The sequence below is a fragment of the Orycteropus afer genome, unplaced genomic scaffold (genome assembly GCF_000298275.1).
Source record: "Orycteropus afer afer isolate SDZICR_OR568_19922 unplaced genomic scaffold, OryAfe1.0 scaffold00030, whole genome shotgun sequence".
Taxonomy (NCBI): domain Eukaryota; kingdom Metazoa; phylum Chordata; class Mammalia; order Tubulidentata; family Orycteropodidae; genus Orycteropus; species Orycteropus afer.
In genome coordinates this window covers 14,055,424-14,082,600 of record NW_006921617.1, presented here as the reverse complement: position 1 = coordinate 14,082,600, position 27,177 = coordinate 14,055,424, and the positions used below count along the sequence as shown (strand labels likewise).

The 27,177-nt window shown below is 37.4% G+C and overlaps 1 protein-coding gene across 1 annotated transcript in view; it reads right to left on the bottom strand.

Moving 5' to 3' along the window:
• The window catches only part of ROCK1 (Rho associated coiled-coil containing protein kinase 1), a 265,368-nt gene that overhangs the window by 175,179 nt on the left and 63,012 nt on the right, over window positions 1-27,177 (bottom strand). The window contains exon 2 of the mRNA XM_007935599.2: window positions 8,559-8,640. Coding sequence (XP_007933790.2) covers window positions 8,559-8,640 — 82 coding nt within the window. The remainder of the gene's footprint in view (window positions 1-8,558; window positions 8,641-27,177) is intronic.

Here is a 27,177-nt window from a genome sequence, read left to right as displayed (position 1 = left end):
GTAAATTTTGGTCAATGACATGAGACAAAGTATATGTGAACTGCTGTATGAAAAGTGAATTTACTCTGTAAATCTTCACCCAAATCCTAATAATAAAAAAAAATAATAATAATAATAATTTCTCAAAGTCAGCGCCTTAGTGGGACCAGCCTCCTAACGCCCTCACAGGAAGCTCAGAGCCTCAGTAACTTGCCAGGCCCAGAGGGCAGAGCAGGCCCTGGGATTGTGATTCCAAGACTTGCAGAGGGGAGAATGTATCCCTGGAAGTGGCTCCACAAGGGAATCTCTGACCCAGCACAGGAGGAAAGTGAAGTGGTTAAGCTGTAGGCTCTCCAGTCATACAGCCTGGCTTTATCCAGCTTTCTCTCCAAGGTTCCTTCTCCACAAAAGAGTAATTCATAACTGGACTCATTATGGTGACGAGCACATCAGTAAATCTTAGCTGTTATTTCTATGACCATATTTTCAAAGTAAAAAAAAAAAAAAAATCTGGTAAATGGATAGTCTGAAAACAAGAAAAAAAAAATCCTCCATTGTCACATAATACTGAATTTCACATAACAATGTGGTCTTTGGAACTGAACCATGTTGATAAGTGAGCAGTGGGTGTACACAGGAAGAAAACAGTAATTTTTCAGTGGAAAAACCTGGAAGACATACTTTAAACCAAGTGATAAAGGATAACAGCACGAGTATAAGTCATGTATACTATACATGATGCAGTAAGAAGGGTACTTCGCCTTTGTGGTATTCGTCCCCAAAACCAATAGCCCCATCTAATCCTGGGAAAATATCAGACAAACTTAAATTGTGGGACATCCTATAAAATACCTGAGCAGCAATGTTCAAACGTGACAAGGTCATAAAAAAAAACAAGGAAAAACTGAGAAATTGTCACATGAGAAATGATAATTAATGAAACAAGATATCCTAGGTTGGCTCCTAGAATCCTGCAACCTATTTTTCAAACAGGAGATCAGTAGAAAATTTGATGATATATGAATAAAGTCTGAATTTAGTTAATAGTAATATACCAGTACATTTGGGTTATTTCTAACTTACTGCTATAACAACAAACTACATGAACATTCCTCTACACTTGCAGAGCTGCTTCTTTTTTAAATTTTATTGTGATTTGGGTGAAAGTTTACAGAGCAAATTCATCTTCCATACAGCTGTTCATATATACTTTGTCTCATAATCTTGACTGTAATCTCTCACGGTGCAACAGTTCTCCTCCCACTTCCTCCCCATACCCACCTCTTCCCTGTGTCCTTCCTTCCCGTGCACTCCTGTCTCCCGAGCTGTCTCCTCATCAGAGCTGTTTCTTTAGGATCTATTTCCTTGTAGAAGTAGTAGGTTATGCTTACAAAAGGAGGGTACGCTTATGAACACTATGAGTTTTAAACTATACTATCCAACTAGCTTCTGAAATAACTTCACCTTGATGATGGCCCCCAAGACTATGGTCCTGAGCCTCCAGGCCCAGTGACTCTTCCCTGAAGGTGTTTGGTTATGGTTAAGAAGTTTCCACAACTTCTCCTTCTGTATGCTCTATATTTACGAATATACTTACAGACATATAAATACACAGATAGAAAAATCCTGTCAAACCAACTTGTATTCATGGGGTGTAATTCCAATCATGTTCCTACATCTGTTCACCCTGTGTATCCACTCCTGCATTATTGTTATTACTGTTATTGTAGGACTATCTACATAATAGTGTTTATCTTTGTTGCCTTTAACTTTGGTGCTCCTTGCAGTGTCTTCCTTTCCTTGATCATTTTGTGTTGACTTTCCCCTTATTTTATATTGCTTTTGTATTTGTTGTAGTTGTTGTTGTTAGGTGCCATCAAGTTGGTTCCAACAGAACTAATCACTGTCTAGTCCTGTACCATCTTCACAATCACTGCTATGCTTGAGGCCATCATTGTAGCCACTAGGTCAATTCATCTCACTGAAGGTCTTTAACTTTTTAGCTGACCATCCACTTCACTAAGAATGATACCCTTCTCCGGGAACTGGTCTCTCTGGACAGCATGACCAAAGTATGAGGGATCAAGCCTCACCATTCTAACTGCTAAGGAGTTGTTCCCACCTGTATTTCATTCAAGACAGATTTGTTTGCTCTTCTAGCAGTTCATGCTGTAGCTTCTCTTTACCAACCCTCTAGACACTGATTTACTCTCCCATTCTTGGGACCCTTTACAGAATGTTTCCTCTTGAGAGAAAACATTTTCTTGACTTTTTACAGTAGTGGTCTCATACAATATTTATCCTTTGGGAATTGACCAATTTTCCTAAGCATAATGTCCTCTAGGTTCATCCATGGTATGAGGTGTTTCGTAGATTCACCATTACTATTTAACACTGCATAGTATCACACTGGGGAGCTGAGGTAGCATAGTGCCTAAGGCACTTGACTGCTAACCAGAAGGCTGGAGGTTCAAACCCACCAGCCACTCCTCGGAAGGAAGATGGGGCAATCTACTTCCGTAGTGATACTGCCTCAGAAACCCAAAGAGGGGTTGCTATGAGTCGGTTCTGACTGGATGGCACATAACAACAACAACAGTATCACATTGTGTGCATGTACCACAGTTTGTTTATCCATTCACATAGGCACATAGGTTGTTTCCATTTTTTCGCTATGGTGAATAATTCCTGTGATGAACATGGGTGTGCATTTATTGTTCATATCATGGCTCTTGTTTCCATAGGATATATACCTAGTAGTGAGATTGCTGGATCATATGGTATTTCTTTATCAAATATTTTCCGTACTTTTTTTTCCCTCAAATATTGGTTGTACCATTTTACAATCCCATCAGCAGTGTATGAGGGTTGCAGACTCTCTACAGCTTCCCTAGCACTTCTTGTTTTCTGGAACTTTGCTGTTAATACTGGGTTAAGATGGTATCTCCTTGTTGTCTTGACCTGGATCTCTCCAATGGCTAATGATCATGAGCACTTCTTCATGGGTTTGTTGGCTGCCTGAAAGTCTTCTTGGTGAAAGGTCTTTTCATGTCTTCTAATCATTTTTAAAATCAGATTGTTTGTCTTTTTTGTTGCTGAGGTGTTGAAGTTTCCTATAAATCTTAGAGATTAGTCCCTTGTTCAAAGTGATATTGTCAAAAATTTTTCCCACTCTGTGGGTTCTTTTTTTACTCTTTTGGCAAAGTCTTTTGATATATATAAATGTTTAACTTTTAGGAGATCCCAGTTATCTAGTTTGTCCTGTGCTATTTGTGCATTTTTAGTTATATTTAATAGTCACTTATTAGTGCCCCCAAGTTCACTCCTATTTTTCCTTTGATGATCTTTATAGTTTTAGGTGTTATGTTTAGGTCTTTAATCCATTTTGAGTTAGTTTTTGTACATGGTGAGAAATTCCATTTTCTGCAAATGGATATCTAGTTTTGCCAGCACCAACTGTTAGAGAGACTATTTCTTCCCGTATAATACATTTCAGCCCTTGTCAAAGATCACCTGTGCATAGTTGGATGAATTCACTTCAGGCTCTCAATTCTGTTACACTGGTCTATGTGTTTGCCATTGTATCAGTACCAGGCTGTTATGATTACCATGGCTGTATAACAGGTTTGAGATCAGGGAAGTATGAGGTCTCCTACTTTGCTGTTACTTAGTAGTACATTGCTTATCTGGGATCTCTTTTCTTTTCATTTAAGTTGGTGATTACTTTTTCTATCTCTTTAAAAAACAATAATGGAATCTGGATTGGGACTGTATTTTATCTGTGTTCCGTAGATAGCTTTGAGTAGTACTAACATTTTCACGGTGTTAAATCTTCCTATCCATGAGCACGGTATATTCTTCCACTTCCTTAGGTCTCTTTTGGTTTCCTGTATTAGTGTATGTGGTTTTCTTTATACAGGTCTCTTGTAAGTCTGGTTAGATTTATTCCTGCTTCATCTTTTGAGTGACTACTGTAAGTGGTGTTAAAGTGCTCGACTGCTAATCAAAAAGTAGGTGGCTCGAAATGACTAGCCACTCTACAGTAGGGAGATATGGCAGTCTGCCTCTGTAAAGACTTCAGTCTTGGAAACCCTTTGTTCTACTCTGTCCTAAAAGGTTGTTATGAGTCAGAATTGATTTGATGGCACTGGGTATGTACTGTCAATGGCACTGTTTCCCTGATTTTTTTTTTCAGAGTTCTCTTTGTTGATGGAAAGGGATCTGACTGATTTTTCTAGGCTGACCTCGTACCCTACCACTTTGCTAAAATCTTTTACTACTTCCAGTAGTTTTCTCGTTCAGTCTGTGGGATTTTCTATGTATAGGAACGTATCATCCACAAATTGAGATAGTGTTACTTCTCCTTTGACAGTTTAGATGCCTTTTCCCTTTCTTGCCTTATTGCTCTGGCTAGGACCAATAAAATAATAGAAGTGGTGATGAAGGGCATCCTTATCTTGTTACCATTCACAAGGGGAAAGTTTTCAGTCTCTCTCCAATGAGAATAATGTTAGCTGTTGGTTTTGTGTATATGCCTGTGACAGTTAACACTGTGTCAATGTGGCTGGACCATGACTCTCAGTTGTTTAACATTTATGATGGGGTCATCCCTCATAATGAGATCTGATACAGTGTAATCACCTCCATGATTAGATCTTTTATGAGTAGCCAATCAGCTGAAAAGGAGTTCCTCAGAGTTGTGGCCTGCTTCCAACATATATAGGGACATCCTAGCAAAGATCACTGACTTTTTGCTCACTCTGGATCCTGTATCTGTCTTTTCATCATCTGATCTTTGGTTCTTAGACTTGAACCAGTGGCCTGCTGTACTGCCAACCAATCTTGGGACTGTTGCCTCTGCAACCTGTGAGACAACAGCCTATCATCCTACTTGCCTATCTTGGATTCATTAGTTTCTGAAGCTAGCAGCTTGCTTTATTGCCTGCCAATCTTGGGTTCATCATCCCCTGCAGCTACATGAGTCAGGAGAAGCCTCCAGTTTGACACTTGACCCACAGATTTGGGATTTGCCAGCCTCTACAACTATGTGAGACAACTCCTTAGGATAAATTTCCCATACTCTCTTCCTCTCTCTCTATAAGGAGCTCTGGTGATATAGTGGTTAAAGCATTTGGCTGCTAACCAAAGGTAAGTGGTTCGAAACCACCAGCCACTCTGAGGAAGAAAGATGATGTCATCTGCTTCTGTGAAGATTTATAGCCTTGGAAACCCAACAAAGGTCACTGTGAGTCAAAATCAACTCAATGGCAGTAAGTTTGGTTTCATATCTATCTATCTATCTATCTAAAAGCTTCACTGGTTTTGCTCCTCTAGATAACCTAGCCTAAGACAATTTCCTTAATTATGTTGAGAAATTCGCTCTCTATTGTTATTTTGCTGAGCATTTTTATCAAGAATGAGTGTTGGATTTTGTCAAATGTCTTTTCCTCACTGACTGATATGATCATGTGGTCTTTTTCCTTTATTTATGTGATACTGTTTGTTTCTCTAATGTTGAACCATCCTCACATGCCTGGTATGACTTCCACTTGGTCATGATGTAATTTTCTTTTTAAATCAGTTCCTGGACTCTACTAGCTAGGATTTTGCTGAGAATTTTTGCGTCTAGGATCATGAAGGATACTGTTCTAAAATTTTCTTTTTTAGTGTTGTCTGGTTTTGGTATCAGGATTATACTTGCTTCATAGAATGAGTTCTGGAATATTCTATGCTTTCTATTTTCTGGAGTAATTTGAATAGAAGTGATGTCAGCTCTTCTCTGAATGTTTGATAGATTTTGCCAGTGAAACCATCTGGGCCAAGATTTTTGTTGTTGGGGTTTTTTATTATGACTAGTTCAAATTCTTCTTTTGTCATTAATCTGCTCAAATTTCCTACTTCAGATTGTGTTAGTTTGAGTAGGTCGTGGGTTACCTGGAAATCTGTCCTTTACTTCTAGGTTTTCAAATTTGTCGGAGTACAGTGCTTCAAAATATTTTGTTACTACCTGTTTTATTTCAGTTGTTTTTGTTGTGACATTGCCTCTTTGATTTCTTTTCTGTGTTATCTGCAGTCTTCTCTTTTCTTTTCCTTTGTTAAATTTGCCAGTGGTTTGTGGATTTTATTAATCTTTTATTTTGCAATCTGTAGGCTCCCTTTTTACTCTTTTGGAGAGTCTGCCTAGTTTGCCATCTTGGATCACCCTCCTTCATGTGTTATTTTTTTTTAAGTTACATTTACTAATATATAATTTACAGAGTAAAATGATCCTATTTTAGATGTAGATTTCACTGCGTTTTGACAAACATAATACACCATGAAATGTGTATTTCACCATGAAAAAGAAAGCAGGGAACAGAGTCAATGTTTTCTCATGCTTCTTTATAGTCAATTCTTTGCCCTGACTTCTATCTCAAAAGTTTTATCATTCCAGAATGTGATGTAAAGATGTATGATGCAAATGGAATCATACGGTACCTAGTCTTCTTTACCTTGCTTTTCTCATTTGACGTAACACTTCTGAGATTCAACTATGTTGCTGCATATATCAGTAATTTATTCCTTTTTATTGCTGTGCTGTATTCCATTATGTGGATATACCACAATTTGGTCACCCATTTACCAGATGATGGGCATATGGGTTACTTCCAATTTTCAGCAATTATAAATAAAGCTGCCTTAAACATTCTCATATAGGTTGGTCTTTGTGAGGACATGACACTTTTCTTTCTTTTTTGAGGAAACCCTAAGAGTAGTATTCCTGGATCATATAGTAAGTGTATGTATAATTTTATAAGCAACTGCCCAACTGCTTTTCAAAGTGCCTTATCACTTTACAATCCAATCATAAACATATGAGAGTTCCAGCTACCCACACTTTAGACATGCACTTGATATTGACAGATGTGTGTAGTATCTCACTGCAGCTACAATTTGCACTTTCCTAATAACTAATCAAATTGAGCAGTTCTTCATGTGCTTATTGGCTATTTGTAAATCTTCTTTGGAGACATGCCCACTGAAATTCTTTGCCGATTTTTAAACTGACCTATGTATCTTTTTATTAAAAAGTTATAAACTTCTTCATTTTTGCTGGATAACCGAAAAACCAAACCCACTGCCATCAGGTCAGTTCCAACTCATAGCAACCCTATAGGTCAGAGGAGAACTGCCTCATAGAATTTCCAAAGTTGTAATCTTTATGGAAGCAGGCTGCTACATCTTCCACAGAGCAGATGGCAGGTTCAAACCACCAACCTTTCAGATAGCAGCTGAGCTCTTAACCACTAGTAGCACCAGGACTCTTTATATCCTGGACACTAGTCCCTCATCATTCCTTTGACTGGCAAAAATTTTCTCTCATTCTGTAGGCTGTGGTTTCACTCTCTTGATAGTGTCCTTTGAAGTACAAAAAATTTTTTATTTTGATAATGTGAAAATCATCTATTTTACTTCTGTCCCTTTTGATGTTACAGCTAAGAAATCACTGCCTAACTAAGGGCATGAAAAATTATGACTGTTTTCTTAAGAGTTCTACAGTACCCTTACATTTTGAGTTAATTTTTATGTATGCATAAGAATCCAATTTAATTCTTCTGCATAGGTGTATATCCAGTGGTGCAAGCATGATTTGCTAAAAAGACTATTCCATTCTTTACCCCATAACATATCTATGTTTGGCAACTATTTCCTCCCAGTCTGTGGCTTATCTTTTGACTTTCTTAACCGTGTCTTGTGAAGAACAAGTTTTAGATTTTGATGAAGTCTTATTTATCAATTTTTTAATGTTTTGTGCAATTTGTATCCTATCTAACTAAAATCACAAATATTTTCTGTTTCTTCTACAAGTTTTGTACTCTTAGTTCTTGTTGTTGTTGTGTTGTTGTGTGCCATCGAGTCGGACCCGACTCATAGCGACCCCTCCTTGGGTTTCTGAGGCAGTATCACTACAGAAGTAGATTGCCCCATCTTCCTTCCGAGGAGTGGCTGGTGGGTTTGAACCTCCAGCCTTCTGGTTAGCAGTCAAGTGCCTTAGCCACTATGCTACCAGAGCTTTAGTTCTTAGTTCTCTATTAAAACATATGTAACCAAAATTGAAAGATAATACCAAAACCAATCCAAATCAAATATATCCAAATGTATGCTTTAGAAATAAAGAAATAGAGTGGGCTTTATGTCTTATCAAACGTTTGAAACTATTTTAGTAAGTTCTTTAATACATTTTAAAAATATAGTATGTAGTACAAAAATAAAAAAAAAGAGTATTCAGAAAACCACATCTGTAAAACTTAAATATAGCGTAATTGAAATTCATATTTATGTGTGTGTGTCTATAGCTGTATCTTAATTTTAGCTATTTGCTTCCATCACCTTCTTTGAAAAATATTATTAATGATTCTCTTAATGAGCACACAAACTGGCGAATAAAGTTTCTTTACTGTTTTCTACTAACTTTACATAGGAACTGTTCATGAAATAACCAAAATGTAGACAGATGGAAAGAAAGAAGGGCTGGAATTATCTAAGTCAAGAGTTAGGTATTTGTAGTCTATTATTAACCTCTACCAAAAATTACTTACATCTGCTTAAAAAGTTGTCAATATTTTTGTTTTTTCTTAAGGCAGGAAAATCCAAATCATATACCAAAGCATCCAATCCGTCCTAAACAAACAAACAAACAAATAAACAGTTAGTTTTTGGATCACATGACTAATACTTTCATTTTTTATGAGTCAAGAATAAAACTTTACGCTACAGAATTTAATTTTCTCTCTCTAATACAACTTGTATTCATTAACACTTCTAGAAGAGAAAGTGTTTTATTCCATATATACAATTTTTATCTTCAAACTCTGCCAGGCAGAGGAGTAGCAGAATCACTACACACTGGCTACCCTTGTCCCCTCACAAGGACATGAAATTTTACTTTTCATTTTACTACTGCACTTATCTTCATTTTACAGACATTCATGAAAAATAAAAAAAAAAGGACCTATACTTGTGACTATAAATATTTTGCTTAAAACAAACAAACACCCACCACCACAGAGTCTATTCCAATTCATAGAGACCCCGTAGGGCAGAGCAGAACTGTCCCATAGGGTTTCCAAGGCTGTAAATCTTTATGGACACAGACTACCTCATCTTCTTCCAGTGGAGTGGCTGCAGGGTAGAACCACTGACCTTTTGTCTAGCAGCCAAATTTCTTAACCATTGTTGCTAAATAAAAGTTAATAAAACACTAAGTTTAGTACAAAATAAACTCTGGATAATAACAAATGGAAGTTACACCATTTTTAATTATTAAAACTTTATCAGGTCTTCATAAGAGTTTTTTTTTTTCTCTCTCTCTCTTTTAAGCACTTTCTAGGCCAACCAGTTGTTGTTGTTGTTTGCCGTCGAGTCGGCCCCGACTCATAGACTCATAGGCCAACCAGTAGTAAGGGAGAAATATGAGTTTTTGCTTTAGGGATATTTAAATATTATCTAGAAAGGAGCTGCGCAAAGTGACCCATTCACTGCCATCGAGTTGATTCCAAACCATAGAGACACTGTAAGGACAGAGCAGAACTGCCCTTCTTTACAGAAGCAGACTGCCTCATCTTTCTCCAAGTGGCTGGTGGATTCAAACCACCAATCATTTGCTTAGCAGCCAAATGCTTTAACCACTATGCCACCAGAGCTCCAGGCAAAGTGAGGGTGTACCAATCTGAAGTGGGAAGGCACCTACTGAGATGATATCCTGTCATGTGGCAGAAGCAGGAGGACCATTCAAGATAATCCCTAGTAATATTCTTCTTTTCTTTCTTTCTTTTACTTGGGGGAAATTCTGTTTGCTCCTGCACAGCCCAACAACAAAAAGAGTAGTAGTAACAGAAGACACACCTACTGCAGATCCTGTTCATGTCCATAAAAGACTGAGGGAGAAATTAAAGTCAGAGGATAAAAAGACTTTAGACTTTGTGTTACTCCATGGAGTAAATCATTCAACTGTTTTAGAATACTCAAAATACCACCTTAGGAAATCAAAATGCAGAGCCAAATTTAAACAAGTGAATAAAGTGTATCACTGGATGAGGTGGAATTTGACCATGCAAAAGACTGCTAATAAAGACAATATTGTTGACTCCTTGAAGAAATCAGTCCATTCTATATGGGCTATCAAAATTAAGACGTTTGTGTAGATCTGAAGAAAAGAGCTCCTCCACTAAACAAGTGCATTTATCTTTGAGATAAATAAGAGTCTTATAAGCAATTTGAATGCTTCTGTTAATTCTTTTGAGAGATAAGAGATAACAACCTTCACATGATTGTTAAGAAGATCATTTGATATTTGGCCTACACTAAATTGAAAAACAGACCAATAAATATTTGAATTCACTATTTTCTAGAAAAGGTAAATATCATTTTTTTAAAAAATAATCTTTACTAGGTTTTAAGCTCTTTATGGCAGAAATCACAGTTAGTTATAGCTTGCTATTGCCCATCTTCCAGAATGATCTGTGCAAGTAGGCATAAAATGTACATTATACCAGTAAATTTCATGCTTAAAAGCAAAGGCATTACATTACTCAAGAAACAATGTTTTGTGAGGATTAAATGAGTAAAGTATGTGAAGTGTTTGGCCTTTAATTGTTCCCCTTTCCTTTCTTTCCCTTTACTACTGTAGCTGGCATTTGATAGTTCTACAAGTTAGCCTCTTTCCTGATAGAAATGATCTAAAAAGAAAATAGACATTTTAGTTTTCTTGGCCAAAAAATCTTAAGAATAAATTTCAGGTCACAATATTAATCCTTTTGCCAATGCAGGGATCCTATTTACAATATTTATCACATATGGGCATGTGACTTTTGCTTGACCATAGTATTCTATCATGTATGTTAATGAAAAACTAGTTGCCTCCACTAATTGCATATGGTCATTGGATGTCTGGACAAATCACTACACACTCTCTTAAAGTTAACTTTATAGTAGTATGAGATGGTTGATTGCTTCCCAGTATCATCCAAAAATGAAAATTACATGCCTTTTATCAGAGAAATAAAATGAATAAGAAGGTATTCTTGCAAAATTTAAAGCATGTATCACTGAGCTGGGAGAGTCAAGACACTGGAGTGGGAGGTAGGGGTATAGACTTTCACTTTAATGTAAGTGGAGAAGCTACAAAATGCAAGGAATGTCTAGTCTATATCCAACCACAAGGTGGGGCAAGGAATCCTGACCGAATAATCTCAACACTCTGAAATTCTGAAAAATAATGAAGAATAAGATTCTCCCACTTCCTACAGTCTATATTCTAGACCACGATCTACCAGGTCTCAGGGCCTTAATAGAAATTAACACTCCTTCAAGCACAAATCTTTGTGCATCATTTAATTCATAAAGAATGACAGCCAAAGCAAATACCCCTACTGTTCCTTCACTTAATTTTATGATTTAGGCATGGAACAAAGTTCCCTCTACTTTCAAAACATGTCTACATAGAGCTTTAAGGTCACTATTAACCTTAAATAGAATGTTTTGTTACACTAACAGGGGCAAAAACCAGCTTACAGTAGGTATAAAAGTTTATGGAAAATGAGGAAATTAAAAAAATAGCAAAAGAAATTAAAAAGATTACAAACCCAATTTAGTCCCGGCGTCTCAGTGGTTAAAGCACTCAGCTGCTAACCAAAAGGAAAGTGGTTCAAACCTACCACCTGCTCCATGGGAGAAAGATGTGGCAGTCTGCTTCTGTAAAGATTTAGTGCTTTAGAAACCTTATAAGACAATTCTACTTTGTTCATAGGGTCATTAAGAGTTGGAATCAGTGGTTATGATTTAGAACCTCAATTTGACAGAATACTTTTAGGTAGACATTATTATAGAAGAGAAATAAGGAGAACAGGATTCAAGACCTAAGTTAAGACATTAACCTTGTAGGAGAAAAATATTTCTATACAAGCAGTATCCTGTCAGAAGAACATGGAGTCCTAGTCAAAGTTAGAATGCTTAATAGTCACAAATCCTTAAGCAAGTTATTTAACTCTTCACAGCCTGAGTGTTCTCATCTGTAACTACATGATATTGTTATAAAAACAATCATATATCCTAGTAAGTAATAAAAGCATATTCACAGATTGAATTTCAAAGATTTCCTCCCCTATGGCTTTAAAGGTTTATAGGATGGGTGAATGCAAGCTAGGCTTTCTACTGGCATGGATAACTGAAGAAGTTCAAATAGTTCAAATTCTGTTTTGGGGGAGAGAATTTGTTGTTTTTCAAATCTTTTAAGTATTTGATTTGTTTCCCTGGGGAAAAAGAACCAGCTTCATACATTCTTTAGTTAGTAGTAAGAGTGCCTGGGTGGTACAAACAGTTAAGCACTCGACAACTAGCTAAAAGTTTGGTAGTTTGAACCTATCCAAAGGTAACTCAGAAGACAGGCCTGGCGATCTGCTTCCAAAAGAGCACAGCCTTGAAAATCCTATGAAGTTTCACTCTGCACACATAGTGTTCTGGTTACCTAGAGTTGCTCTGACAAGAATATACCACAAATGGGATGGCCTTAATAAACAGGAGTTTATTCTCTCACAGTTTGGAGGTTTTAAGTCCAAGTTCAAAGTGCCAGGCTCCAGGGGCTGGATGAAAGCCCCTCAACCTTGGGGTCCAACTGTGCCTCCTGCTCCCGGCCCACTGGAGTTAAAGGCATTTCTTCTCAGACAGCTGCTAGCTGCTGAGGCTGACAAACCCAATGTTGACAAGTAAAAAGGCACAGTCCCAAAGTTACCAAACCACACGGCAGGCCATTAACTTAAGTCCATTTTAAGTCCCAAGGTTGGCAGAGTATATAGCAGGCTGCTGAGCAATGACACGGCTACATGCAGGGTTCAAGCGTGCCATAGGCTACAGACTATTCCCAAAGCTGCTGCTTATATATGGGAAGCACACCACATAACCAAAGGCAGCTACTCAGCTGCTCACAGTAGATTACGCCATGGAGCTGATTACCAGTCTCATCATGGGGAATACTACATCCAGCTGCCCAGCCACTCAACCAGACCTAGTCAAGTTGACATAAAAACATAACCACCACACATAGCGTCACCATGAGATGAAGTTAACTTGGCAGCCACTAATAATAACAACAACAGACTAGGAAAGAATACCTGAATTTGAAATACCACCAAATAAGCAATGAATTTACCATTTGTCCTCTCTAATATTACCCAGCCTGAAAGCAAAGCAGTCCTAAACCTGGAAGTATACACAAGGAACAAACAGAGAGCTCCAGAAGGTCCTCCACTTTTGACTTGTGGAGTGGAAAAGAGAACTCCTAATGATGAGAAAGAGTTGGAGAACTTTCCCATTTTTTATTTTTTCCTTTTTTCTGTTACCTCGTGCCCAAGGCCCTCCAAGGAATATCTTAGCAACAGTAGCAATGACAATAAAACTCCGTAAGAGCCAAAACCCTTAGAGAAAGGACCCTTCCTCTCTGATTGGAGAAGCTGTGGTCTGAAGATGCTGAGGTGAATTTCTATTGCTTTTATCTCTTTTTGCCCTCTCACCACTTGGCCCAGTCATAGGTAGTATATGGCAGGGTAACTTAAGCTCACATTTCTGATTAAAGTACTGAAAAGAGGGAGTAGTAGGTACCTAGAAAATAAGGAGAACATGGAGAGGGAAGAACTTGGGTAAATAACCCCACACAGTGGTTTATGAATTCTTGGGCTCAGCCCAAAGCTGTGCATATGTGGATCTGACCCTAAACTGCATACACACGCCTTAGTACCAGAAACGTTAAGATAGAACACCACCGAAGTACTACACTGGCCACAGAATGGCACACACATGGAACAGACTGGAAATGCACAGGAAAGGCTTTGAAAATTGAAGTAACACTAGAACCACAACCCACAGAAATCTGAACAAAACTCGCCAACTGGAACTCAAATGAGTCAACTGTCCTCTAACAACAAAAAAAAAATCAGTATTTTCCATAGAATTTAAACAGGACTGAGTTTCGTAACATAGTATTTCAAACGTTCAGGATACAATCTGAAGAAGCTGAGCAAACACCAAATAGGACACACCCAAAGAAGGAACTTTCAAACCAGAATTCTATATCCAGCAAAACAAATAAAATAAAACATTCTCCAATACAGCAAAATTACAATTTGTCACCAGCAGATGTACTTTAAAATAATGGCTAAAGAAATTCTCTAAATAGAAAATGAAAAAAGAATTTTGGGATATCAGGAAAAAAGAAAAAAAAAAAAGAATGAGCATAACTATGGGAAAATACTACAGACCTTCCCTCTCTTGACAGCAGAATTATAATATTGCCTGATTGGTTCTGAGTGTTAAGGAGATTTTAAAGATAAATATACTATAAATGAGGAGGGTAAAGGAAAACAAAGAGATAAGGTTTCTACACTTCACTATAAACGGAAAATACTGACACCAATAAAATATGGTTATATATGTCTAATTTAATACCTACCAAACCAAAACCAAACTCACTGCCACAGAGTTGATTCTGACTCACAGCGGCCCTTATTGGATTGCCAAGGCTATAAATCTTTACAGAAGCAGATTGCCCCATCTTTCTTCTGCAGAATGGCTGGTGGATTCCAACCACCAACCTTTTGGTTAGCATCTGAATGCCTTAACCACAACACTATCAGAGCTCCTTAATTTAATACCTAAGTAACAAATAAAAAAGCTATACAAAGATATACACACAAACACACTATCACTAAATCAAGATGAAAATGTAAAAATTGTTCAAGTAACCCATAGGAGGGCAGAAAAAAGACCAACATGAGAGACACAGTTAAAAGTCAAAAAAGCAAACAAACAGTAATAACAGCTCCCAAAAAAACCAAACCCACCACGATCAAGTCGATTCCAATTCACAGTAGCCACCGGGTTTCTGAGGTGGTAAATCTTTATGGAAGAAGACTGCCCAGTCTTGTTTCCGTGGGATGAGTGGGTACGACTACATAAAGTAGCACAAGGGAGATTTTTATGGTGATGGAATAGTTCTGTATTTTGATTGTAGTGGTGGTGGTTACGGGAATCTACATATGTGAAAAAAATGGGATAAAACTATACAAATAGATTTAATTAGCTGCAACTTGCTAGTTCTGATACTGTACTATAGTTACGTAAGATTATGAACACTGGGAAAAACCGGGTGAAGGGACCTCTGTGTACTATATTTGTAACTTCCTGTGAATCTATAATTATTTCAAAACAAAACATTTTAAAAGACAAACAAGAGATCCCAATGCCAAAATAACACAGATGTTAGAATTATTTCACAAAGATTTTAAAGCAATTATTATGAAAATGCTCAGGGTGGGGGGAAGAGCAAACACTCTTGCAATGAACAGAAAAAAATTTATGCAATAAATATAAGAACCAAATGGGAAATTTAGAATAGAAAAACACAATAACCAAAGAAAAACTAATTGATGAGTTCAGTAACAACATTCAGGTGACAGAGGAATCAGTAGTCTTGAAGATAACCTCAACAGAAATCATCCAATCTTAAAAGAGAAAAAAAGAAGTTGCAAAAATAAATTGAACAGAAACCCAAAGGCCTGTGGTATAATACCAAAAAGGAGAATATTCGTGTCAGCAGAGTTCCAAAAGGATAGGGAAAAGAATACAGTGCAGGAACAAAATCTGAAAAAATAAGGGTGAAAACTTCCTATATTTGGTAATAAACCTACTGATTCAAGAAGCTCATCAAATTCCAACAAGATAAACTCAAAGAAATCCACTCCCAGACACATCAAAATCAAACTGCTGAAAACCAAAGACAAAGAAAATATTTAGAGAAAAACCAGAGAAAATGATATATTACTTACCTACAGGGAAAGAATGATTTTGATAAATATGGATTTGTCATCAAAAACCATGGAGGCCAGAATGGAGCAGAATAGCATTTTTGTACTGTCAAAAATTAAGTCAACACAGAATTCTATATCCAGAGAAAGTATCTTTCAGGAATAAAGACGAAACAGAGACATTCTCAGATGAGGGAAAACCATGCAAATTCACAGCCAGCAGACCTGATGTAAAGGAACTGGTAACGAAAGTTCTCCAGACAGAAGTAAAATGATAGAAGGAAATGTGGAACATGATAAATATCGGTTTGTCTGTTAAGTTATTTAAAATATACTTGACAAGTGAAAGCAAAAAGAGTAACATTTTCTGATGGGGTTTTCAATACTTGTAGATGTAATACAGAAGACAACTACAACATAGATGGGAAAGGCGGAGAGATCTATGTTTTTAAGTTTCTACATTCCAAATAAAGTGGTAACACTGATTCTAAATAGACCATAAAAAGTATGTACATTGAAATCTCAAAAGCACTCATTTAAAAAATAAATAACTCATAAAAGATACAGTCAAAAACATGGTCAATTAAAATAGAGCATGAAAAAAATGCACCAATAACCCAAAAGGCAGAAAAAGTAAAACAGAGAACAAAAACAAAGGGAAGAAGCAGAAAACATATAAAAAGGGAGATTTTAATCCCAACCTATCAATAAAAGACATTAAAAGACAAAGAGTGACAAGATGGATTTTTAAAAAAAAAAAACCTTTAAACATATTAACAACACACTTTTGTGCAAATTAACATTAGTTTGTATTTTTACAAAGCTCTTTCATTTCTGCCTTAATAGAAGACACGATGACTCTCATATCTACTTCTGCATTCAGTCTGTTGGCAGTATGTTATCTTGATTCAAGCATGAAAATTTGACTTTCCTATAGATATGTAGTTGGAAAAGGGAAGAGTATTTTAATAGTCTTTTCAGATAACTGTGGAAATTCCTTGCTACTACACCAGTAGTTTCTTAAAAATTAGTTGCGATGTGGAATCTGAAACTGTATCAATGAACTCTTTGTACATTTAATTTTATTGGTCTGTTTTGCATTTTGAATCGATCTTTTTACTTATGTATGATTTTATAACACCTTGCAGTGGTCATTTCAAAATACTGGCTAATTGGATTTATGCAGCTTTTCCAAATGCTGACACATTTTATCATACCATATTAAAAAAATCACATTTGTTAATGTCACCACCAGCCTCATCAGAAAAGTATTTAAGCCTTACTCATGGAAGATACAAGGTTTCCAAAATTGTAATTTTTACCCCAAAACTCTGATTTTATCACTGTGCATGGGTTGTTTTCCAACCATCGTACCTCAACTGTAGTCAGCACAGGTCATTTGCAAGTAACACATAATAAACCCATACACAGATATTCAAAGGGCATACCAAATAAATGTCCAGTTGTGATAGGATCCTGTTTTGTTGCAATCCCTTCACGAAATACGTTTATTTTTTTAATTTTTAAAAAACTCAGGTTATTGAGGTAAAATCCACCCTTTTTAGATTTATATGTCTATGAAATTTGACAAACACATTCAGTTATGTAATCTCTACCACCATAATCAAGAATACTTCCATCACCCCAAAAAGTTTACTTGTGTCTCTCTGAAGCCAATCTCCTATCCCTTCTCCTTTCCTATCCTATCTCCTCTCCTATCCCCAGTCCCTGAAAAATGGTAAGTTTCGTAATAGGACAGTAAAAGCTTCACCAGATACAGGTATATTATTTTTTAACATCTTCCAAAAGTCATCTCATATCTTACTTCAGACCAACTGAGTAAAATGTTACTACTGTCTACTGTTTAATGATGTGCATGATGTAGCATTAATCACCACTATAACAATTACTATTATACTTCAGATCAACATACTTCATAGCTTAGATAGCCTATCAACACTTTCCAGATATGTCAAATCCAGCAAAGATAAGTTTTAAAAGGCAGCTATTTGAACCTTACAATATACTGCAGGTTCAAAAATCTGGTCCACATCCCTCACCTGGTTCAGGTTACAGAACACTACTTCTGAGACAAAATTCACCTTCCCCCACCCATTCTTTAGCAATTCCTATACTTTTAAGTTAATGTAAATATTTTTCATTTAATGCATTGTTACAAATCACTCTTCTGAGCACTACAGAAAGACTTCTCTTTGTGGCATGTTATCTACAACTTCATAGTACAGTGGAAAGAGCACTGAACTAAGTAAGGGTTAGAAAGTCTGCTATATTCCCCTTCAGAAAATTCCTTTACTTTTTCTGAGGTTTAATTTCTTCATTTATAAACTGAATAATATTTCCCTCACCCAGCCCACTGGACTATTGTAAAGATTAAAAAACCTAACAAATGTGCAAAGTTGTATAACAAACAAGTATTACTGGTTTTGGTCCCTCACCCAAAATTCAGAGTTATCAGGCGGGGAAGGGGATAATCTCTCTTTATACAGACCTCTTACAGTTTAAAAATATTCTATCCTCCTAGAACGGATACAGCAGCACCTTGGAAGAATGGCCTGGCGATTTTCATCAGCCATTGAAAATCCTACAGTACACAGTTCTACTCTGACACACATGGGGTTCTGATGCATCAGAGCCAATTGAATGGCAACAGGTAGACTTAAGAATAACCCACTGCCGTCGAGTCAGATCCGACTCATAGTAACCCCTCCTTGGGTTTCTGAGGCGATTTAAGAATAGGTACAGTTCATTAACTAGTAAAAAATGTCTCCCTTGAGCCTTATGCTCTTTTTAAACTATATGGGATAAAATTAACAATAGAAACTTGAAAGATTAGATAGGAACCTTCAGGGGCAGTGAGTTTACGTTAATGGGGGAGGAACAATGCCTAAAAGCAGGGAAAGAATGATTGTACTCCTTGAATGTAACCAACCTATCACTGAATTGCACATGTAGAAACTGTTGAATTTGTGTATGCTTTGTTGTGTATATTCTCAAGAACAACAAAATAGAAGAATACATACACTTTAGAATTAAACAAATTACCAATTACAGGCATGCATCATTTTACTGCACGTTAGATACTGCATTTAAAAAAAAAAGAAATGAAGGTTTGTGACAACATTGCATCACACGTTTCATGTACCTGTGTTACGTTTTGGTAATTCTCACAAATTTTCAAACTTTTTCAAAATGCTATTGCACACTTACTAGACTACAGTATAGTGTAAACATAACTTTTATATGCACTGGGAAACCAAAAAAACTGTCACTCACTTTATTGTGATAATCACTTTATTGCGATGGGATGGAACTGAATGTGCAGTATCTCTGAGGTATGCCTGTACATCCTTATTTCCTATCATTATTTCAGGCATTCTTTGCTTTTGTCAAGAAACAAATAAAAAAGACATTTTGTACTGATTCAAAAAGAATAAACAAATATTTATTGAAAATTTATAATATACCATATACTGCTCCAAGAACTGGTGATATCAGTGAAGAAGGCCAGATACCTGCTGTCATGGAGCTTATAGGTAGAGCATCAGTACTTCAAAATACAGTAGTTCAAAAGCTTAAGAGCTTTATAAGTAAGCAACATTTGTTTTCATTTAGGAATAGCCTATTGGTGTTAAAACAATTTCTCTGTAAGTTACTAAAAACAAAAAAAGGTCCTCTCCTTTTGGCAAGTGATGGAATAAATCACTGGGAGTTACAATGATTATTCAAGGTAATCTCTTCATTTGGATTTTGTCTCAAATTTGATTTCCTCCCCTCACCTCCCCAAAAAATCCAAACAATGAAACAAAATAAAACAAAACTATTTTTTTTTCCAGCAACTGTCAGAAAATGCTTATCCTCTTTTATGTAAGCAGGCTTTTTAAACCACATTTTCAAAAAAAAAGAAAATAATTTCTTAAATGGAAGAAAAGTCTTTTTCCATCTGATCCTTTTTCAATTTCTTTGCCCACAGTAGCTTTTCAGAAGAAGTGTATGCAAGAGGCATAAAGTCAACCTACTCAGCACCCATTCAAAGCTTCCCAAACCTGGCTTTGCAATCACCCGAGCCTTGTTAAGAAAATAAATTCCCAATATTCCACCTCCCAGCTCCAATTTCCACACAGTAGGGTGAAGCACAAGAATCTCTACTGGGTTGTGTTGTGACTGATCCAAGAATAAGCACTTGGATGTTATTCACTAGGTCACCCAAAGACACAACACAGCAAGGCAAAACAGAAATATGGTTTTTCCCTTAAAGGGCAAATGCTATTCCAATTGATGACCTTAAATTGTCATGTTCTGAGTTGGCAATACTTACCAAATCATTCAATAATTTAGTAAAAACGTTACTTCCAAAAAGCACAAAGAATAGACCATTATTACTTGTGTTTCTCTTGATGTTGAGTGCCAGATTCACCTTTAAAAAAAAAATCCACTGCCATAGAATTGATTCAGACTCATAGTCACCCTGTAGGATGGAACAGAACAGTCCCATGGGATTTTCCAAGGCAGAAGTCTTCATGGAAGCTGACCACCACTTCTTTCTTCCGCAGAGGGGCTGCCAGGTTCTAACCACCAACTTCTCAGTTTGCAGCTAAATGCTTAACCATTACACCACAAGGGTTCCTTCAACTCCACCTAAGGTAGCAGATTATTTCTTCTTTGAGGCTGCCCAGCAGTTCCTTCTCTTGGTAACGAAACTCCAATTTTCACCCTTTCTCAGGCAAGTGTAATATATCTTGGAGTCAGATGACAGACATACCCTCAGCTCTGAGAATAGAGCATAGGATGCAGCTCATTAGCATATCATTCTTCTGACTACTGTGACTGGATCAGATATGGGCACATGAACTGAGTAGGTCAGATAAAATAGAAAAAAATATTTAAAGTTTAGAGAAAAGACTTTTTTCCCGCTGTACCTGAATAACTAGTCTTGGAAGCTAATGGCAATCATCTTGCAATTCTAAGGAGTTGCTTACCTGAGAAGGAAAACAGTATCAAATATCTGAAAAATCAGTTACATCATGTTAGTAAGCCTTGAATCAAGAAATTCCTTAAGCTAGAATCTATCTCTGAACTGTTCAGAGGCAATAATTTTCTTTATTGTTGTTGTTGTTGTTGTTGTTGTCATGTGCCATTGAGTCGGCCCCGACTCATAGCGACCCCTCCTTGGGTTTCTGAGGCAGTATCACTACGGAAGGAGATTGCCCAACCTTCCTTCCGAGGAGGGGCTAGTGGGTTTGAACTGCCAGCCTTCTGGTTAGCAGTCAAGTGCCTTAGCCACTACGCTACCAGAGCTCCCCTTTATTGTTAATAATGTTTAATTTGGGTTGGGTTTTCAGTCCTTTACAATAAAAAAAAATCCTAATTAAAATAGATGAGAAGGAAAAGACATATTTATAGGCCCAAACCAAACTCACTACCATCACGTCAATTCCGACTCACAGTGACCCTCTTTGGGTTTCCGAGGTGGTGAATCTTTACAGAAGTAGACTGCCCTGTCTTCCTTCCATGGAGTGGCTGATGGGTTTGAACTGCCGACATTCTGGTTAGCAGTCAAACGCCTTAGGCACTATGCCACCAGAACTCCTTTTATAAGCCCTGAGCCCCAAATTCACTTAATTCAGTGGAACTACAAGAATGGAGGTACAGGTACTTAAATAATTGCTGCAATTACAAAACAAGCCTATTATTTTCATTAAGATCGTAATTTAACTATCTATAATTCATTTATTATTATGAATAATAATAATATCTGTTGTCACCAAGTTGATTCCGACTCATAGTGACCCTATAGGACAGAATGGAACTGCTCCACAGGGTTTTCAAGGCTGTAAATCTTTACAAAAGCAGACTGGCACATCTTTCTCCCACAGAAAGGCTCATTGGTTTGAACTGCTGACCTTTAAGTTAACTTCTGAGCTCTTAACTACTGTGCCACCAATATTTAGTCTAAAATGATCTGAGAAAAGCTATGTGAGGTTAAAATTTCTTCCTCTTCTTCCACTTGAAAACATAGCAGCTAAGGGAATAGGGGTAGAAAGGGAGTTGTGCCAAAAGGCCAGTTAGCAACCTGAAGCAGCAGGTTAAGCTCCAGAAGGCAAAAAGGCTGGGCCAGATGAGCACAGGGGTATTATCAGTGAAAAGGATCAAAAGACAGCCCAAAGGAGAACCAAAGTTAGTCAGTGCCTGTACCTACTTTCTCCCCAACCCCCAGACACCAAAGATTACATGCAGTAAATTGGGGGCAGGGTGTTGTTCTAGAGATTTTAAAGACTTCTCATATACCTATCTTTTGATGCCTATCACTGCTTTAATTTGAAGGCCTTAACCCAGAGTCCTGAGAGAATAAAAAGGGAAGAAGGGTCATTAGATAAAGATTCTTTACAAAATAAAAACCAGATGAAACAGTAGGATAATAATATTCATGATGCAAAAACAAGAGACATTAACATTTAATTAATGTTCGATGCATGACAAGCGGTCACAAAACAGCAGTCTAAGGACTAATTCACTAAGACAGATATAGTCTGTTTGGCCCATGTACTGATTTTTAAACATCTGAATTAGTTGCCAATATTTAAAAGCAGAAAGGTTTAATCTACAAATGTGTGTTTCTGGCTTCTCTTTTAAGAAAAATGAAAGATCTGTTAACACTGGACCTTGTATTCTTACTTGGTAGCCAAGTAAACTGAGTAGTGGCTGGCTCATTCCACAGGGCGTGTGCTCTTTATTTTCCCACAGTCTTCACCCTTCTTATTCCAAAACTGAGGTCAGGTACCATTTATCTTACACTATTGTTTATTTATCTTTCATATTTAGCTTACACTATTGTTTTTGTGAGATTTCAAACCCTGTTTTATAGAGTATCTCATTTAATACTCACCATCACCCTACGAAGTAACTTTTTATCTTCATTTTACAGATTAAGGAAACTGCTCAAGAGAGTTTAACCTTTTCATGACCCAATTATTTTCTGCTTTGAATTTTCTGTCAATGCCATATGTTTTCATTAATGGAAAACATGCTGAATCAAGGAGTTATTTCTGAAATTTGTCATAAAATACAGACTTTGATACATATTATGAGGGACACATATGTCCCCTCAGGACTCAAGGGGGTAAGATGAGTGGAACACATATGTCCCTCTGGACTCTGCACTGCCTTCTAGAGCCCTTGATAGGTGTGTACAATTTAGGGTTCCTGAAAATGCAGTATTTGTGTGAACACAGAATCACTGCAAGAAAGGTACTTTCTAAATAACACTCCCAACCCAAAATCCAATGTCATCAAGTCTATTCCAACTCATAATGACCCTACAAGACATAGAAGAACTGCCCCATATGGTTTCCAAGGCTGTAAACCTTTATGGAAGCAGGCTGCCTTATTTTTCTTCTGCAGAGCAGCTGGTGGGTTCAAACCACTTACCTTTTAGTTAGCAACTAAATGCTTTAACCACTGTGCCAGCAAACCAAAAACCAAACCTACTACTATCGAGCTGATCCTGACTCATAGCAACCCTATAGGACAAAGGAGAACTGCCCCCATGGCTTTGTAAGGCTGTAAATCTTTATAGAAACAGCCAGCCTTGTCTTTCTTCCATGGAGTAACTAGTGGGTTCAAAATGCCAACCCTGTGATTAGCAGACCAAGGTTTTTACCACAGTGCCACTACAGCTCCTTAAACAAATGCACAGGAACCCAGAAATATACTTACAAAGCTTATCTCCCAGTAAAAAAGCCAAGAGACAAAAAAATTCTACCTCCAGGATGCATCACTTTTCATACAATACTCTGCAAAAACAGGAATTTGCTGCACAAGACCATTTCTTCAATTTCAGTTATTTAGGCCCCCTCCTGAGGCTACATGCACTGTCATGAGAACAGCTATCCAATATAGCCCAGAGGAAGAAAATTTAGGCAGGTACTATATGTCCTGTGACTCATAAAAGGGTCAAGTGATTTACCCAAGGTCAAAGAAAAGAAGGAAGGTTGAGGAATAATATAATGAGCATCTATGGTCTTGTCAACCCTGTGCTACAGCTCTCATCCTCCTGGGAACTGGTTCCCCACCCATTCTCAGAGTTCTCATGTGACCCAACCCTCTGTATCACAATTGATTAGTCCAGCGGTGGGCACCTGATCCATACTGAACCAGTGATTCTTTTCTTCCTAACTCTGGACTTGAGATTCAAAGACTTCAAGTCAATGGCTGAAGGTAAAACTGTTAGATATAAAATTCTAGTGCTTCAGGCAATCATATCTTCCAAATGTGACTAACATGAATCTTCGATGAGAAAAAATGAAACTAACACAAAGAAAAAAAAAAAAAGGACTACAGAGAGAGCCCTAGTTGTATTTAAGGCCCAAGTTCTAAGTTGTTATTGAGACTCAAATGAATCCTTCCCTTTATAAGATCACATTTCCTTGAATCCATAAGTCATTTTTACCCAAGAAAATTCAAGATGGAGTCTATCACTTAAAATTTTCTGAGAGTCCTAACTAAATCAGGAGACAAAAGAAAAAAACAGGTGAATGAGGGGTAAGGTAACCATTCACAACAATCAACATGTATTAACTGGACACTAATACAAAGAGTTATGCTATACTCGCAAGGAATTCTCATTAGAGAGATATTTATACATTCATACAAGACAGTATATGATCAAGTTCTAAACTATATAAAACATTATAAATACTGTTAAGAGTTCAAAAAAGGAAGTAACTGTATTTACACAGTTGCAACTTATGTTGGTTATGTATAGATTTTTTTAAAAAACAAACTAGTAAGATATGAAAAAACTCAAAGGGAGAAAGGCAGGACCTGGAACTGTGACACCAAAGGCAGAAAAGAGCAGGTGACATGCTGAAAAAAGTGAGAAAATCTACCTGGAACAGAGTCTTTTTTTTGGAATGGTGGGAATTAAGACTAAGTATATATGTAGACTGAGACCATATAACAAAAAACACTTAAGTTAAGAAAAAGAAAGATAGTATGGATTATATTAGCAATTGCTAGGCTTACCCAACAACTCAAGAACGTGAGGAAGAAAATCAAAGACAAAAATGGAAAAAAAATAAAAATCAATGTTGGAAAAAACATCAAAGACAAATGGAAGCAATTAGTCTAAGGAACCAGGGGACCATGTGAACCTCAGTCCCAATAAACCTGAGACCAGAAGAACTAGAAGGTCCCCAGCTACTACTGCCAACCACTCTGAAAGAGATCACAATACAGATTCTGGATACAGTGAGAAAAAAATGTAGAACAGATCTCAAAATAATAAAAATAAAAAAGACCAGTCTTACTGGTCTGATAGAGATTGGTAGAACCCCTGAGACTATGCCCTTTTTGACCAGGAACTGAACCCACTACTGTGGCTCAACATTCAGCCAAGCAGACCTATGAGATGAATAATAATACTAGAGAGGTAAGCATTCCTTAGAATAATCAGCCATGAGACCAAAAGGGCAGCATTTACCCAGGGATAAAGCTCAGAAGCAGGAATAGATAGGAAAGAAGGACAAAGGGAAATGGTAGCCACAGGGTGTAGGTGAGAAGAGTGCTGTTACACTGTGGAGAATGCACTCAATGCCATGAAACAAAATATTATGAACTATTGAATGGTAAATGAATCTGCTCTGTAAACTTTCACCCAAATCACAATAAAAATTTTAAAATAAAAGAATATTAGTGTGATAGTTAAGGCTGAGTCAACTTGGTTGGACCATGATTCTAAGTGATTTAAGTAGTTGTATTGTAGCCATCCTCCATGATGAGATCTGATTGTAACGTCATCACCTTCATGATGAGATATGCTAGGAGCAGCCAATCAGCTGAAAGGAGTTTTCTCAGGGTGTGGCGTGCTGCATGTGTGTTTGTGTGTGTGTGTGTATGTATAAATATATACACATTGCCATCAAGTCAGATATGACTCATGGCGACCCCTGCTTGGGTTTCCAACGCAGTATCACTATGGAAGGAGATTGCCCAACTTTCCTTCTGAGGAGGGGCTGGTGGGTTTGAACCGCCAGCCTTCTGGTTAGCAGTCAGATGCCTAAGGCACTACGCCACCAGAGCTCCGATATATATATATGTATACATATATACACACACATACACATAATGACATCCTGGAACATTCCCTAGCTTTCTGCTTATCTTCATCCTCCATCAAGCTCATCATCAATGGGTTCCTGGAGCTGCATCAGTGGCCTGATGTATTACTGCCTGCCCCTAATCTGACATTTTACCTTCTAATCTTGGATTCATCATTCTCACAGCCAGCAGCCAGCTATACTGCCTGCCAATCTAGGGTTTGTCAGCCCCTGCAGCTGTGTGAGTCAGGAGACTACTCCAGCTTGACATCTGACCCACAAATTTGGGACTTGCCAGCCTCTACAATTGGGTGAGCCACTTCCCTGAGATAAACTCACTCTATCTATCTAATAAGCTTCACTGGTTTTACTTCTTTAAAGAACCGAGCCTAAGAGAGTGAGGTTGAAAAACTTAAGACACAGCAGCACTTAACAGGAAGGAAAGATCAGATTCAAGACATATTTCAAATAAAGAATCCCATTCTCAATAGTTCCAGTAAGGTGGTAGAATAGGCAGAAAGATTGCACAGACCCTCTTCAACAAAGAAAAAGAGAACCAATTAACACAGATACAGAAGATAATCCTGGACTTCTGAGCTTTGAAGGGAAGGATAAAGAAGTGGACTTAACTCCAACTAGCAGAAGAATATGCATGAAAATACCAAAAAAGAAGACATCCAGAGCTGAGGTCTGGCAGCGATCCTGACAATACAGACAGCTTGGATACTGCCGAGTGGTGGCAGGACCTAAGAATTAACCTAAAAATCAGCCCTGCTAGCCAGGGACTGCACGGAGGACTGCTCTGGTGGCTGGGGAATAAAAAGGGAAGCAGAGAAGAGGAAGGCGGGCTGGGCTGTGGACTTTTGTGTGTCCAGAGGGACCAGCCATTTTCAATGTTTACAAGTGGCTTGACCATTTTGGATATTTAAAGAGAAAGCGTTCTCACAGGTTCCAGGGACCTAAGAACAGGCTCTGCTTGCTGGGAACTGCAAAGACATCCCAGATGCATGGACTACTAGGAAGATGCTAGGTGCCCTGCCCCACCCAGTACAGATTTTTTTTTCCTTTTTCTTTTTTTTAGTTTGTTTGTTTTTGTGTTTTAAAACTACTACTATCATTATTACTTTTGTTGTTTTTATTATCATTCTTTATTCTTCCCTTCCCAAGTTCTAGTTTTCAGCTTTTTTCTTTTCCCTGTTGCTGGTTCCATTTTTTTCTTTCTTTCTTGTGGGTAAACCCGTTCCTTG